General features: G+C 33.7%; 1 protein-coding gene across 4 annotated transcripts; it reads right to left on the bottom strand.

Annotated features, from left to right (window-relative positions):
* Nucleotides 1-793: 793 nt before the first annotated feature.
* Nucleotides 794-15,103, bottom strand: LOC123564654 (uncharacterized). 4 transcript variants are annotated; one of them, XM_053537311.1, is made up of 8 exons: nucleotides 14,563-15,103; nucleotides 13,768-13,791; nucleotides 10,416-10,540; nucleotides 8,526-8,825; nucleotides 7,668-7,778; nucleotides 5,445-5,486; nucleotides 4,891-4,962; nucleotides 794-3,012 (listed from the first exon to the last, which is right to left on the bottom strand). In XM_053537311.1, exons 1-8 carry the CDS (start codon nucleotides 14,984-14,986, stop codon nucleotides 2,866-2,868), a joined length of 1,245 nt encoding a protein of 414 aa, XP_053393286.1. In that variant the 5' UTR covers nucleotides 14,987-15,103; the 3' UTR covers nucleotides 794-2,865. The 4 variants fall into 4 exon arrangements, with proteins under 4 accessions (XP_053393286.1, XP_053393289.1, XP_053393287.1 ...); XM_053537314.1 differs by lacking the exon at nucleotides 10,416-10,540 and having other exon boundaries at nucleotides 8,526-8,680; XM_053537312.1 differs by lacking the exon at nucleotides 13,768-13,791.
* Between the last annotated feature and the right edge of the window lie 1,851 nt (nucleotides 15,104-16,954).

Here is a 16,954-nt window from a genome sequence, read left to right as displayed (position 1 = left end):
TAAGAAATCAAATAAATCCTTTGATCGTTACTGTTTCTAGGACACCAAACATAAAGTCCAAAAGAAAATAAAAGAGGCTTATCATTATCTTGAAGATATTTTGAATTTTAAACCAGCCTGCCTGATGCCTCCTCTACACCAAAACCAAACACTAAAATATTCTACTCCCACTTCGAGCACTCCAAACAAGATTTAGCATCCATGCCAACCTTAAATTACCAAACACTACTCCGATTTAAACTTGAAACGCAACAGCACTACATGAGCAATTTCAGTCGGTTTTATCCCAAACTCACCTTTACAGTTAGCATCTTACTGCAAAATGAAACACCAAGATATATCTGATTAAAACAAAACTCACCACATGAAAACAGTGAAATCTACAAAAGTATGCCAAGTATCCACGTAAATGCCAAATGGCATAGAAAAGCTAATATCAAATCTCAACCTTCATGAGGCATGCGGGCCAGACAAGATCAAGGCCATCACTCTCAAAACTACTTTCAGAGGAGCTGTTACCAAATTAAAATCCTTGAAATTAATTTTTAAGGGAGAAAATGCAAATGTAACCACAATCTACAAGAAGGGCGACAGATCAGACCCAACCACCTACAGTTCCATCTCACACATGTGTACTTTGCAAAGCTCTGGAGCATATATTATCCACATCCATTACAAAACACTTAACAAACCTTTGCAATCTGTACCATCTCCAATATGGTTTCACGTCTAAGGATAACAATTGCTTGTTACTTGAAATATTAAAGGTAAAAGAAAAACAAACTAGCAACAATCAACAATAACAATAATAATCTATTTTGAAAAGAAACAATTCAGATCCTTGAAAATGTTAGCTAGCCGTAAATTCGAATAATAATATACAAAAATAGTCAAAGTCCTGTCCTGGTTTTTAATTTTAATCCAAGTATCAATTCCAAATTTTTCACACAGAATTCAAACTGAATTTAGTATATTCAAAGCACATAAATCCTCTCTTTAAATATATTTTTATCCACAATCTTAATGTAAATCAATCAAATGTTAAATGTCCAAACTGGTAATATTTTCATACTAGGAATCTTACTTTGGTTTTGTCCTGTCCCCACACAGCTTCCTATTTAAAGCATCATGGAAGGTTTCAACACGTTCATGTATCTTACAGAATAAAAAGGAAGATTCAGGGAAAACCAAGAATAATACTGATTTTTAAGATAATGTTATCAATATGTTCATAAGTACTTGTGACAGGACCTGTTGGAAAACCATAGAATATAAATAACTTATTGACAAACATGAAGTCTAAAAACCAGGACAGGCTTTACAGTAAACAATGAGTCATCAATATAAAAAGATAAAATAAAGCATAATTGGGAATACCATCTATATAACAGTGTTACAAATAGTTATGCCTGCAAATGGCCTTGTCAAATCCGCGTACAAAAAACAACAACAACAGATTGACATGATCCTATTAGACTGTAAAAAAGCATTTGATAAAGTGAGCAATTAAGAAAGTCCTGTTTAAAATGCAAAGCAACGGTATATATGGCAAACATATTGTATTGACCAAACACACATTTTCATGATTAGATACTGCTAAAAGTGGGTCTGACTGATTCAGAATCATGTCATTTTATTCACAAATTACTGGCAAGTGAAGATTACTATTAGGTTATTTAACATTGTTCTGTACAATACGGAGATATATTTGGACGAGTACCAAGCTGAGAAAACCATATTGGACGAGCCGCTAGGCTTGTACAGTACAATGTTAAATAACCTTTTTATTCTTTATCAATTTTATCTTAGTTTAAATTAAAAATGTTTCACTGAATATTGTATTCCTGCCTTTTCTGTAGTTTCCCAGCTTGGTATGAGTGCAAATATATATGTTTATTAGCGCCTACTTCATCTGATTTACATTCGGAACATTTTCACGCGTTTCAGGCTTTATCGTATGTTTAACATGGGACTGTTGAACCGTCCAAATACAGAAAATACAGGATTTTTTGTACGCGCGTGCGTCCAAATACAGAAAATACAAGATTTTTGTACGGTCACGTGTAGCAAATGAACGTTCGCGACTGGATAGATAGAATAGATATAGAATAATTATAGTTATAAACTTCCACACAAAACAAACCGTCAAAATATTGTTACATTTTTATGAATAAACTTTAACCAATGGAATGTGTACAACAACTGTCAAATGACAAAATATACAGTGCTCTGACATTAATTGCCAGAATGGCAAACTTTCGAAGCCCTGTATAAATCTCAAACAGATATTCATTATGTTCCAAGTTCATAAAATGGGCTCTGCTTTCAATATAAGTCCCGGTACAAATTACGTAACACGAGTAAAGAATAAAATACATAAGGCTGCGGCTAACTGACATTTTCTTTGTTCATTCCAGTGCAAGACTTTAAGTAAATGTCTCAAACTAAAGTAACACGAAATACAGTAAAAAAACTCATCATGAAGTAGAATTTAAACAAAACGTTATACTTATAAAGTAAGTGAATCAAATGTCAAAGAAATGACCTTGTGTCTGTCCCAACCTAACTCCAAGAATGATTCAACATTACCATTAAATTAATCATCATTAAATTTAATGGGAAGTTTTAAAGAAATACAAAAGACCAAATAAAATCTAAAAAGTACATCCCTCGGAAGCACCGAGAACAAGGCAAACAGTGAAAATTGCAGACTCAGATATATTCAAATGCAATACATTATGCTTATCATAACTATAGCTTGATCCAGGATGCTGAACTGGAGTCAGTGCTTGTTTTGTCTTCTAATGTCATTGTGCATTTGATAAACAGAAACTAGTTTGACAGTAAAAAGTCCAGAGGAATTTATCAATTGCTTTGTTTCAACCACCCCTCGACCAGAAGACACACACATTTAGCGTTGTTTTTCATTTTGTGTCTACGTGTTGTGCTTGTATCGACCAGTTCTGCACAGGACTGACTCAAGTATTCATTAAACAGCCGAGAGGTACATTCCTGTAAAAAGACATAAAACACTGCAGTCTTTATTATAACTTCTATTTATGGATACAGATCGTCCACTTTTAGACAACAAGAGAGATTTGGTACCATTGTACATTCGTATAATTCTGATACTGCATTCAAGTCTGCTTGAATATATTCTTTATTTTACAATAGATCGACATAAATTATACATAATTTTGCATTGTCTCTGGGGGTAATAGTAGGATGTTGGTGTCAAAGGTATTTTGAAAAAATAAATTCTTATATCTACTGTTAAAGTAAACCATGGTGTAAAACTTTAGACCATGAAAATTTCGGGGTCTTTTGGTCTCAAAATTCGTATATAATTTTAAGTATATTGCTTTTGGGTATTTTGGATGTGTCACATGGATCCAGCAACAAATGGAGTAAAATGTATTCTTTTTCTCGATTTTTTACGACACAGAAACTTTTAAGGTTCAGATGTAAAACCGTTAAATACAGCTTACAAATAATAGGCTTTCATTTCATGCGTTCATGATACCTATGGGTCTGAAGCCTGTTCGAGCCGTCATGCCACGAAGCCAAGAAGCTGCTTTGCGACAGGTATGTGTTCTACCAAGGAGTCCACCTTGCCCAAAACCATATCATAAAACTAGGAAGTTCCCATATGACCTAAATCTCTTCGGTGTGACTTAAAACTCAACAAAACAATAAAGCAACTTCTACATAAATAGTTCACAATTTATTTTGCTGTTACAAAGCAAGTAACATAATACTTGCTGTGAACTTTAGACACTTGTCAAACGTTTTGAAACTTTTATCATAAAGGTATAGGTAAAAGATAAAGGTAAACTTTATTAAGCGTTTCATTTAATCAACATACAAAACGAGTTACAAAGCTCTTGTGCGACAAATCATGTATCCAGTGACAGATGCTTACTGGTACCTGTCCTTATTTTTACCCTCGGGCGCAATGCTTTAAATATTGAGTGCCAAGCAAGAGAGTTACCAGTACCATTTTTCATGTCTTTGGTATGACGTGGCAAGGGATTGAACCCCAGACCTCGCACACACAAAGCGGACACTTTACCACTGACCAACTGGGTAATCAATTATAAATACAGTTAAAGTATGTTTCAGACAAATACAGTTTACAGACATCCACAGATATGTTCACACGGTGCAATTATACACAGAGTGCAATTTCATGAAAAGCGACGTATGGTCCGCAGTTAAAAACAATGGGCAGAACGAAACAAACTGGAATTAAGAGACTGGATATGAGGTTGTGAAGCCTACATATCACAGAAACTGTCAAAAGACGAAAGTAAAAAACAGACATTATATATACCCTTGGGATGATTAGACATGTCCAAAGCTATGACAGCGGGAGTACTGAAACTGTCCAAGCCTAAATGTTCACGGTTACCACCAACACAACATAATTGTCGTGCTTAAAAAGATCTTAATATTAAATGTGCGAACCCTCATTACACAGAATACCACATAATGTTGAAGAAATATTGTACATATGATTTTGATATGGTGCAGATAGTTAAATTAGACGGTCAAACCGGCCAATTGAAAAGAATTTTACCATCGGTATTAAAATGTGTGATACGGAAGAGTTTAGATTTTTTTATTCGGTATAAAAATTATGTTTACAATTTTGCTAAGTTTTCAAAATAATCTGACAATCAGAATTTAGCTCCTCTATTTATTACTTATATAATAAATATGTTATTGACTTTTAAGTAGCCGTGCAAAATGAAGTGATAAAAGACAACCCTGCAAATTTAACCTCGACCAATAAAGTTATCTCTGGTGACAATCACATCGTATGTCTAATTGAATATCTAATACTGCGTGAAGTCGTTATACTTCATTTTGCTTACTTTTAAACATTACCTCATTTGTTTCGTTTTCCATGCGGAATTTCTTCAGTGATTCCCTCTTCTCGAGTTGTCTTGCAAAGTAAACCTGCAAACACAGATACCAAGTAACTGATAATGACGTGAAACTTATCTTATTGTTTTATTAATAATGAACTGAAATAATCTGATAGATTTTTAAAATTGGAATGTAAACTTTCATAAGTTCCAATCTATGGATGACAATGTTAGAATCATGCTTCGCATGTTGTTTTCGTTGGCGGAGTTTTCCTCCGGTTAAATATACACTATATTGTACGTGTAGTTGTGACTACATATTCTAATATTATAAAGTATGTTTTTTTAAAAGGTTTATTTGAGTAAGATATTTGTATTCAGTTCCTCTTTATTTCAATATTTTCCTAGATAATTCTTTCCGTTTCTACCAGTACCAGTTTAATACCCAATTTCCTCTCCTATATATGTAATATATAAGATATTAATACAACATTGTCAGGTGTTTAATGTTGTATTAAGTCTTTAAACTGTTGCTCAAATTTTGGTTATAAAAAGTAGTAAACTTGATATTACCTCACATGGCTTAAGGTTGTAGTACATAATGTTGAAACGTATCTTAATATCGTCAAGGAAACAAGCTTAAAATGCAATGTTTTACGTACGACAATTCCCAAGAACCAAAAAAAGTTATCCATTTAAATACCAAACTTTCTGATTTCCCGGGGTTTTCCGCAATGCCTGCATTCTGGATAGCAGAGCTTTTTCACCGTAACAACAAATTCACACACGTTAATGTCAATGAAATATTAGCAAGTGCTTTGTATTTTGAATTCTTGCTCTGTGCAGTGATATAGGAAATTCGTTTTTTTTGTAAGACGTTATTTATGTGTTTATAGTTCCGACCAAAACACCCCCATTTCCTCTCTTAGCTGTAAGAATCGAGATATCAAACGTAATGGTACAGCATATCAAAGTTTAAAAGAACAATTTTATACACACAAATAATCAGGATGAATGATGACAGTTGTATTAAAATTATCATGAAAATGAAATTTTCTTAGCCAACATTTGCCAAGGAGTAGATATTTCCAAAATCTTGAATTTTGTTGACTAAACTGTCAGGGCCAGTACAAGAATAGTCTTCTTGGAAATATTTTCTCAATTACATACATTGTATGCGTTTTGTTAACATCTGTTGTTTTTTTCAAAGCAAATACACATTTTCGTATTTTAAGCTGTCATTCGCCATAGTTGTTACTATGTTATAGGAAAAATTCAGACCGAATTCGTGGACAAATATTTTACACATTTTGAAAAAAAGACGAACAATATATAGGAAATTACAAAATAATTTTCTGTTCAACGTACTTTTTTCCATGCGCCCAATAGTACAATCAAACGCAGAGCACTTCGATAACTATAGAGAGGATTTGAAGCCGTTTTGCTAGTAAGTCTTTTCCTTTACGTGGTATATTATGATTTGCGAATAATATAATTTTCAAATTATTATCACTTATCAAACACTGAAGATTATGTTTGAAAATTTCAGTATTTCGGTTCTACAACTGTGCACAGTGAACCGAAAAACTTAGCCCTTCATTAATAGGATATTGATTGCGGTGAATGCATGTATGGATCCGAAATCGTAAATAAACCGTGCTCTAGATATCACAGAATACAAGTGCCTGTCCATTCATAATGTCCAACTATAACGTTCAGTTTAAAGATTGCTGTTGTGAAAATTAATCATATCTTTAAGACATATAATGCAATAAACAGAATGATATCAGATTCGATTTGACTGAGTCTGTACAAAACAAGCTGTTAGAACAAGTGCAAAGGACCCAAAAGAAGATCAACGTTCCAAAAACACAATTCTCAAAACCAGATTTTCTTCAGCAGTATACTATAGTACCAAACTGCGTTAACATAATATGTACACTAAAACACTAAAACACAAAATTATAAAATATTGATAGACAACGAGGACCAAAAAAGCAATTGAAGTAACAGAGTCAAATTGCACCTCGGTAGTAGTCAGTTCATTTACTAACACTAAATAACAGGCCCATCAATTAAAACTGATTAAATAATCTGGAATAATATTACTTAGTTACGACAAAATAAGCGTTTTAGTCATGAGCTCTCACTAACACACCAAACTTAAAGAACAAATACTAGTCTCGACGTTCTCATATGCTATGTTGAAAATTAATTGATAGGGTGTTAGAAAACACATGCACGTGTGACAGTAAAACTAGCAGTCACACTCATCAGACTAACATTAAAGTATTTACTGAAACTATGAAAATGACCTATTTCTTTACCTTGACTTCTAGCTTTAACAAAACTGGATGAAATAAAGCTTAATGAATGGTTATACAGTATTACTGTGTGTCTGTATGTGTGTGTTCGGGTTTAACGTTTTTTTCAACAATTTTTCAGTCATATAAACGACGGTGTCTACTTGTAGCAGTGAGCACAATGCCCAACTTTATAGTGCTGCTTCTCTGGAATATCACGCCGTAGACACGTGGCATGATACCCCACCCAGTCACATTATACTGACAACGGGCTGACCAGTCTTAGCACTATCCTCTTAATGCTGAGCGCCAAGCGCCTTTGTCTTTGGTATGACGCGGCCGGGGATAGAACCCACGACCTCCCGCACTTGAAGCGGACGCTCTATCACTAGGCTACCGAGCGGGTATATATATACAGTATCACATCAGTCATAGCAAATCAGATGTAATTGAGGTGTAAATATTTCATGTTGATGCTTATAGTAAAGGATACATTCGGATATTCATACAATATATTCGATACGTTGAGGAAGAATAACACCCCTGTTTGTGTGATGTTCTGTTTACTTATATTCCAAAGTTTAGTCTGCAACACACTGTATGTCTGACAATAAAATTGCAATGAACTCGTCAGCTTGTATATGCATTCGATGTAATTATTCATGTCTAAACGATATGACTTACGGTAATGTTAACAAACGTTTACAAACATGTACGTGGTAAACGAAACTCTATAAGCTTAAAAATGACTACTTCAAACTTGTAACCGAGATATACATTGTTGAATAAGTGGCAGACACATACAAAACAGGTTTAAATGACAACACGCTTGTTGACATCACCTCGGCACACAAAGGTAAAAACTTTCTAATAGCAAGTAAAAATAATTCAATTTGATTATCAACCTTACTATTCAGATGTCATTCCTGCTTTTTGCCCTGTTTCCGGTATCGAAGTAAAAGCTCTCTGATAATGCTATGTCAATAGTATTGCCCTTGGTGCAAGGATATATTAATGTCTGAATAGTATAACGATGGGATACTGCTTTGCAACTTTTACGTTATTGATAACAATGTCTTGAAAGTCCTTTAAGAGGAAATAATATGACGGGTTGACATCATTATTATTTGATATTTTCAATGTCTTACATTTCAGAAGGCTAGGGACTCAAAAAACTGATTAATGTCTTGTAAAATAATGATTTATCTTCACATTTCACCTATAGGAGAACCTAAATTACATGAACCACATAAAGCACACAGTTCAAAAATACAGTATGAAATATCTTTTTATTACTTTGTAATACTTCCATTAGTACTTTTTCCATTAAGAGGGAAGAAAATATATTTACCTTTAAGAAAACATTAAACCTGCGATTGTCCTTGATGCAGTAGAAGAGCATGCTCATGCATAAGAGCAACAGCCAAGTCGGTAAACCAACAGCAAGACAATATTGCACTGGTTGGAAACTGTCGGCTTTCTCTCTTCCAGTAGTCAGCAGCAAAACTAGGAAGACGATCATTTGCAATATCAATAGATGGAGGAAAATGATGAATATGACAGAGTATGGGTGATTAAAAATGTGTAGGTACTTAACGAAAAAAGAACCATTTACAGTGTCTTCTATTTCCTGTAGGAGTTCAGCTGATACCTGAAAAGTAATTGTTAGAATTGTCAGAAAAGCAAGCCTTAAGGCATTTTTATAGTATTACCCCATTACTACACAGTAGACAAAGAGCATATTTTGACAATGCATTCCGATAAATATAATTTATTTGCCACCATTCGTGACATTTCATTAACAAATACTAGTAATAATTAACCGATATGTAGTAAAATAAATAACTAAAACTTTTAACCGAGGTTTCGAAACCAAAAAAATAGTACGCAACTAATAAAATACAAAAATGCTTTAGCACTTGTTTTCAGTAGTAATAGAAATGAATAATTTTTATTAATGTAAACTTTGAGGATACTTTATATAGAATATTAATCTAATGCATGGTCATAAAGAAAGTGGATAAATGTTTCAATATCAACTGTTTAATAAAAGAACCACCTTCAAATTGAAAACAGTGTTTAACACAAGTAAGACAGCGACAGAAAAATTAAATAGATCAACAGATACCAACAAGTGTTTACTTCCACTGATAGTTGTCATGCTTGTGATTAGTTCGTTACTAAAAAAGCTACTGGATAAAACGTAATTGCATCTACAGACTTAACTTTAGCTGCGTTCACTTATTAATATACCTCTTAATATTTCAAAAATAAATTGCAAAACAGGACTATTTTCTAAGAGCGATAAAATCAAAACGAGACAATGTAAACGATTTCAATGAATTATTTCCAATGACAAAGGTGTTTTTTATCGCTTCGAAAATTATATAACTTTAGTTAATATGACACCGAGGCCAATCAATGGTTTTATTCGTTTTTGATGACCTTAAATAAGAAAGGACTTTTAAGTTTACGCACTTCGTTAGGCGAACCATTTTCTAACTACAATACAAGAATTTTATGTATATATTCTTTAACATCAACATTACTGGAATATCAACGGTGTTTGATTCAAGTTTCTGTGGAGGTATAATAATGACTGATTTTTCAACCTGTGTTCCTAACCAATTTTGCACCTAAAACGGTATGTTGTACTGTCGTTGCATTCTTCATTTGTATGAATTGAATATGTTCTCATGGTACGAAAAAATACCATATTTTGTTCAGGGCTACGTGAAATATATTATTTTCATACCATTCTATGAATATAAAAAAACATATTTATGAATATTATCTATTTATTGTTTGTCATACATTTACAACTGAGCTCACCCTACAAATGGCGTAAAGTTGGAATATTGAATTTATTTAATATAATTAAAACCAGCATTTTTTTCTGGTCTAAGTTCCATAGCAAAATGCAACATTTCATTACACCAAGGTTATACAAACTTTTATATTTGATAGCTTTTGTAGAAATAACCTAATTTTGCATCTGCTTTTCTTTGCTGTTAAGTTCTTGCTCCTTGAAAACAGCAGAGGTTTGCAATTTATTTTGAAATATTATAAGGGTATATTAATAAGTGAGCGCAATTGCTATGGCATCAGAAAGTTCCGTAAGTTACAGTCTAACTTACTTTTCATATTTTCGTAAGTTATGTGTTACAATAATCTAATAAAATTGATTGTGCATGCATGCTAGCGATCATTTTTTTGTGTCTTTGTAATCATAAAATGTAACCTCGAATTGGTTGTTCCAAATGACTGCTCTCTCTGTTTCCGTAAACTTCAGTCTGTATCTAGTGAAAGACGGCATGCATAGTTTGTATTTGTGCACCTCAAACTGTACATACTCCCCATTTTTTTCTGTCGGCGAAACCATAAATGTAATAAGTAGATATCAATATAATCTTTGATTAAAGTTAGTTAGATCTTGACACTAAAGTTGGGTAGACGGTAAAACATTTAGACTGTCGATCCAGATGACACAGGTTGGATTGCCTAGGCACGGGAAAATCTTAATTTTCTTCGCACTGAACCTTTCCGAAACAACACAGATGGCGGCACTAGAAGAATTGGTGAGTTTTTCCTAAATATTATGTTTTTTTAGAAACCTCTGGAGAAGAAAACATGGATTTAAATCTGCTACACACTTTTGGAACAAACCAGCTTTTGTGGCTATGCAAAAGGTTTGTAGTTTTCCAGGAGTGCTGGTCTCGGGATTTTAATCGAGGAAAAATGTAACTTAAATCGTAGGGTAAGGTTCAGTGCATTTTGTTTAAATACTAGTAGTTTTTGTTTTACACATTAATCATAAAATATAGATTTCTGTTTTACATTCACAGCGGTTAGATGTTCAGCTGCACGGGAATCGAGTCCCTAGAGCGTTAGTCCAATTGGTTATATATCCAAGCATCTGACATGATAAAAATTATGCTGAACCTCATTCACCCTAGTAGTAATGCAGTGTACGCCATGCACCTATTTCACGTCATAATTGACATCACAATATTCTCTCGCCAGTCTGCACGTAAAGTGGTCACCTGGCTTAAGTAGCCAGTTTGGCTGCATCCCTTGGCTGGCTGCTTAATGCAGGTTAGACTGTACACTTCCATAACTATCTGTTTTATGCTATGAACTTCTAAATTTCTCAGAACTCAATTCTTATTTTCATGGTAAGGTTCAGTGCCCAAAATCAATGGATAGGGATCGGTGCTATACAAACACATCGTTGTAGGAACGCATAATTTCTCGTTTCAGGAAATAGCTGGTTGAATAATTATCAAAGTATGTCACAGGTATTCAATTCTCTTTTATTCTGATACAAGTTTAAGTGTGGGGTAAAAGTGCGGTTGGGTGCGCACCATAAACCGGTTTAAGCTCCAAAGCGGTGGTTTTGCTACTGACCGTTCCATGACGTGCCCCACTGTGTTCCTTTATTTGTTTGTTTTGTCCTCGTGTGTTTGCTTTCTATGTGAGTGTGTGTGTGTTAAAAGTGTGCACATCTGCGTACTGTGAGTTTCGTTTTGGGAAGGCTGCGCTTTTGGAACGTGGCATTCCCTGCTTGATATTTATCCTCGTTTTTTACCGATGTCATAGCTGTATAATTTACGTTATATGTAAAATCATTACATTTCATGGAAAATAAAATCTGTAAGAAGATCCTTTGGAAGCATGGAATGCAACAAAGCAAAGTAATAGCAGACCGGGCTGTGTCTGTTCATGACAGGTAATGGAAAGTGCAAAACGCCTCACGCCCCCTAGCACCGGCCTAAGCGGAACTCCATTATCCATGAACATTGAGTGGACGTCATGATCCAAAAAGACCAGAAAATATTACAACACTGAAGTACGGGGAGATCTTTTACGGCCGTCACATGGCATTTAAAGATTGCTGTTGTGATAGTTAACAAAATCTGTAAGAAAATCCTTTGAAAGCATAGAAAGCCTTGAAATAATGAAATTACTTTGAAGAAAAAGTAATTAAATAGCTTGACCGTTTTCCTGATATTATACTGAACTAAAGAAATGTATGACCGATACTTAACTTATTGCGTTTCATGCACAATATGTTTCATAACACAGCATACTCTTGTAGGAAGATAGGAGTGTTTATTTTATGACACATCATATGTGAAAATAAAGTCAAACTAGTTGATGATCGCTCCGCCAACAGCAGCAGGATCAAATTACTATAAAAATATTTTATTTCACCCTTCAGTAATAGCTGCATGTGCTGAAATGTATACAGAGCCCTTCATTTTATACTGTGAATCTATTGTTGATTAAAAACTGAATGCAAGTTAGCAAACACTGGAATATTTGTAAAACACAATACTTTTAATTTGAGTTAATACTTTTCCTTAGTGCAGTATGCCAGGATACGGTCAAGCTATTTACCGACGTTTTTTCCGGTGTATTTACATCATTTCAAGAATTTCCATGAAAAGCAATGAAACTATTAGTATGTGATGTGACTTTTACAACTATGACATTGGTAACGCTGTAACTTTATCAGAATAAAACAAAATCGAATACCCGTAGTCTTCCTGCTGTGAAATACCCTAATAATCATTCAGCCAGTTACCGCATGAAACGAGAAATTCTGCATTCCTACAATGATCTATTTTTAAAGCACTGAACCTTACCAACTGAATTTAGGCACTGAACCTTACCATGGACATCAAAAGTGCGTACTGACAAAATTAAGAAGTTCATAAGCATCAGATAGATAGCTGTGGGAGTATACAGAAAACCGAAACCTATAGTTTATGATGTAAAGTGTATATAGTCGTGATATTATGAGAAAATACTATTTACACAAAACGCACTGAACCTTATTCCACGATTTCTTACCTTTTTCCTCGAAACCAGCATTCCTGGAAAATACAAAAGCTCTTGCGTAGCCACAAAGACTGGTATGTTCCAAAAGGTGTATAGCAGGTTTATAGCCAGGTGTTCTTTCCAAGAATTTTCTAAAAAAAAAAACAAAATTTAGAAAAAACTCACCTTTTCTTGTAATGCTGCCATCTTCGTTGTTTAGGTATGGTTCAGTGCGGTTAAGCCTTTCCCTTGAAAAGTACGTGTGGATAGTGTGAGACAATCATAAAAATACATCTATAGCAATGTTCACAGAAGTGTTTTGTAAATATACTTTACGCATCAAAGGACATTTTCAGTCTGCTCACTCTAGTGTGTATTCAGTGAAAAAAATATTAATTTTAGGACATGTGTCTACGAAATAACAACATTGTTATTTCAGTTTCTGCAGTTGTCTGAAATAAGAGTACTCACTACCCCACAATCGCAATGGTATTATAGTCTTCTTTATATCATCTAGTGGTTTTAAAGTCACTGCAAACTCAAAGCTGAGTTGTGTTTGCTTTTTGTCTCAAACCCTAAGTAAATATATATATTGCAACATTTTACTGTGTGCAAATGTCATTTTTTCTGAATGCAATGAAACGAAAATGCTATGATATATGCTAATTGCAATTGGGGTAGAGACATAATCTTTACAAGATCCACTCGTACAAATTAAAATGAATTTCTCACCATAGATTGTTTGATACATATGAACAAAATTATTTTACCTTCTCTTAATTCTATCTGAAGGTCTGAAACGAAATATTAAATCTTCATATTATTAGTATGCAAATATTTAAATACAAATTCGATGCATATGCAGTAAATCCCTACATATTCAAGTAAGATAAACAACAGGCTATAAAATGTTTGATGTAAAAATAAGGGAAATTAAAAATGGTATTATTGATTCAACTGCAATGTCTAACTGCCATATATAGTTCTTGTTTGTTCTTTCATCGTAAAATCAGTATGATATATCAATAATCGTTTTAGTGATGATTTTGTAAAAATCAAAATAATGCCAGTTACAACCGTTTTGCACAACAATGTATTATAAACAAACAAGTTAAAAGGGAGCTAAATTATGTTGATGACATCATCAGTGATATCATTTGTTTTGTTTGTGTGGTGGGTGTTGGATGTGGTCCAATTAATGCAATATGTAATATTTAATAATGGAAATATTACAATGAATTCTAGCTGGGTTCATTGCACCTTGTTAGTTATTTTACTATTTAGTTATTAACATTTTAGCGAAATACTGATGCGGAACGAAAGTAAATATGATAGTTATGACATTTACATTTGAAACACAATTGTACATAGCTTTCTACTGTAAAGATATCTCCTACTCTATATTTATATTCAAGCTGTGCTAGCATCACAGTAAATACAAGGGCGTAAGTGTACATTTTTCGTTTTGATAATAACAAATATGCAAATTAGTATGCAAGAATTCAAAAATGCAAATAATTATAACTCTATTGATACAAATGTATATACAAATGTATGAAACGCACCTTTCTTTGAAATGGCATCTTTGATTTTAACATGTGCTGTATCAATGCTATCTTCCACGTCAATATACACAAGATGCCGAAGACATTCAGGAACTGAACATGGCTCTATCTTAATAGGTATCAGATTATATTCTCCCCGTACTCTGAGATTAAACGCTTTGTCCATTTCATCCACACAGTACGGACTATTTTCAAACTCCTCTGACAAAACAACCAGCATGTTCATACTTTTTCCAATAGCTTCATACATGTTTTCAATGATTGATCGTCCAGGTGTGAAGTCCCTATCATAGTAACAGCACATAATACCATCTTTCTCTAAATTATCAACAATTATCCGAACAACGTCCAATGAGTTCTTTTCATAACACACAAATACATGATATGATTTGTCATGTGGTATCTCAGGTATAAGAGAAGCCATATTTTATGTATACTATTTATTCTATTCATTAACAAAAACGATTTTAAAACATCAATAAACACTTTACATTATTCTTACACATTCCTCATTCATATCACTTGACATTGACCTAAAAAGTTTATCATGTTTATTATTCATCGGCTATTACGCAATACACATACTCACTGTGGAGAAACGGACACCGGATATAGCTCAGTAAGTGGTAAATCAATAAACGTTTGATTTTGACACTCGGTCAGATTTTTTTTTATCATTTTTTGTATTTTATGGTGATACATTTATCACAATCGAGAAGTTTCGAATAGCTTGATCACTATGCAATATACAACTATGATGGAAATGTGTCTCCTCTTTTATATAATGACACAAATCTCGCTGAAAATTGCATGATCGCTCAGAAATGTTCAGTATGGTGGTAGGATTTCAAACATAAAAAAACAATAAAAACTGAATCGAGCGATTTTATTGTAATTAAATCGTTCAGTATTGTGTAAGATATCAATACGATATGTTTTGTTGCTACGGAGGTATTCATACTTTTTGATGACCTGAAAGTTTACTGGGGATAGACGAAGCCAATAGATATCTGCACAGGAGATAGCTATTAAGTGAACAGAGGATTGTAACGATGTATTTTGAATAATGAGACTGTGATAATGATTTACGAGGGATGAGAGCGGAAGTGCTTTTTTATCTGTATGTACTTAAAACAGTTTCACTCTGACCTCTCGGTATGCTTGTCCGTCTTTTCATCCGCTCGTCTGACTGTTCGGCCTTCTAGAGCAATACCTGCAATGGTTGGTCAAATTTAGTAGATATAGCATTCACAGATGGGGTTCTGATATTCTGAGTTACTTCCCTTAGTTTCTAATACATTGAATGCAATTTGCAAGTCAATGTAAATAGATTTTGTCCACAAATATAAGTATCCTTTTTAAATTCAGTTCGTATAAATTAGTTAACCATGATGTGTTTTCACAAGCATCAACGTTCCACTCGCAAATATTTGAATATTGGAAATACGGTATCAAGTTTAAATCTGATTTATGGAGGAACACAAAAAATGTGGCCTTAGAATTTATGTAGTGTTTGCTATAATATATGGTATTGCTTTGTAAATCACGTAGGTACGCTTTTGCACACAGAAAGTCATCAGTTAGGAATGAGATATTGTGATCAAATTTGGTACACGTGACGCTTTTTATAAGACCATGCTGTGTGTTTTTGGTCTCTTGGGTCGATGTTGCTGTTACTTAGAACAGAAAAATGTCTCTGCTCGTTAACTACAGAGAGAAATTATGTATTGCGACCAACCTTGATATTTAAGCAGCTTGCCTATAGACGTTGCTTTTGGAGAGCACGGATCAAAGTCATTGTTAATTAAGTAGAAACTAGAGTTTTGATCAATAATTTCTTTTAAAATTGAGGTGCTTTTAGCCAGAATATGTAAACAGTTTCAGCTAAAAACAATAGTGAAATCATTTTGCACAATTAAAATGCAGCGTAAATCCGTTCTGTGGGAGATTCCCTGTATTTGTTTCTTTCTAAAGTTACTACCCTTCAGTGATACTTTGAAAGTACCAGCAATATGAAATGTTTGCTTAATCACCTATCCACCTTCTCCGTAAAAAAGGTCTGCCTTGATTTCTTTATACCATTGATATTATATATCATTTTAAAGAACAGCGAGGACTTTATTGGTGAATAGATTGTTTTGAAACTTTAAGGTTATCTATGCATAAAAGCAACGTTTCCGTATAAAATGTAGATTTCGACTTTCTTCAGATTATATCCTTAAACATCTATGTTGACAGGTACTGCATTGTTATTCTGAAAGTAAAGCAATTTTATAGGTAACTGAACAATAGTCGAATAGTTGGTAACGAAGATGACATTAAAGGTTGTTGCCCCGGCCCTATCAGCCTCTGCGTCTTACTACAACTTGCACACCATTTGGATACTAGTGAT

The sequence above is a fragment of the Mercenaria mercenaria genome, chromosome 2 (assembly GCF_021730395.1).
Source record: "Mercenaria mercenaria strain notata chromosome 2, MADL_Memer_1, whole genome shotgun sequence".
NCBI classification, from domain to species: Eukaryota; Metazoa; Mollusca; class Bivalvia; order Venerida; family Veneridae; genus Mercenaria; species Mercenaria mercenaria.
Note: the sequence above shows the minus strand (reverse complement) of the source record. Positions and strands in the feature narration are given on the sequence as shown.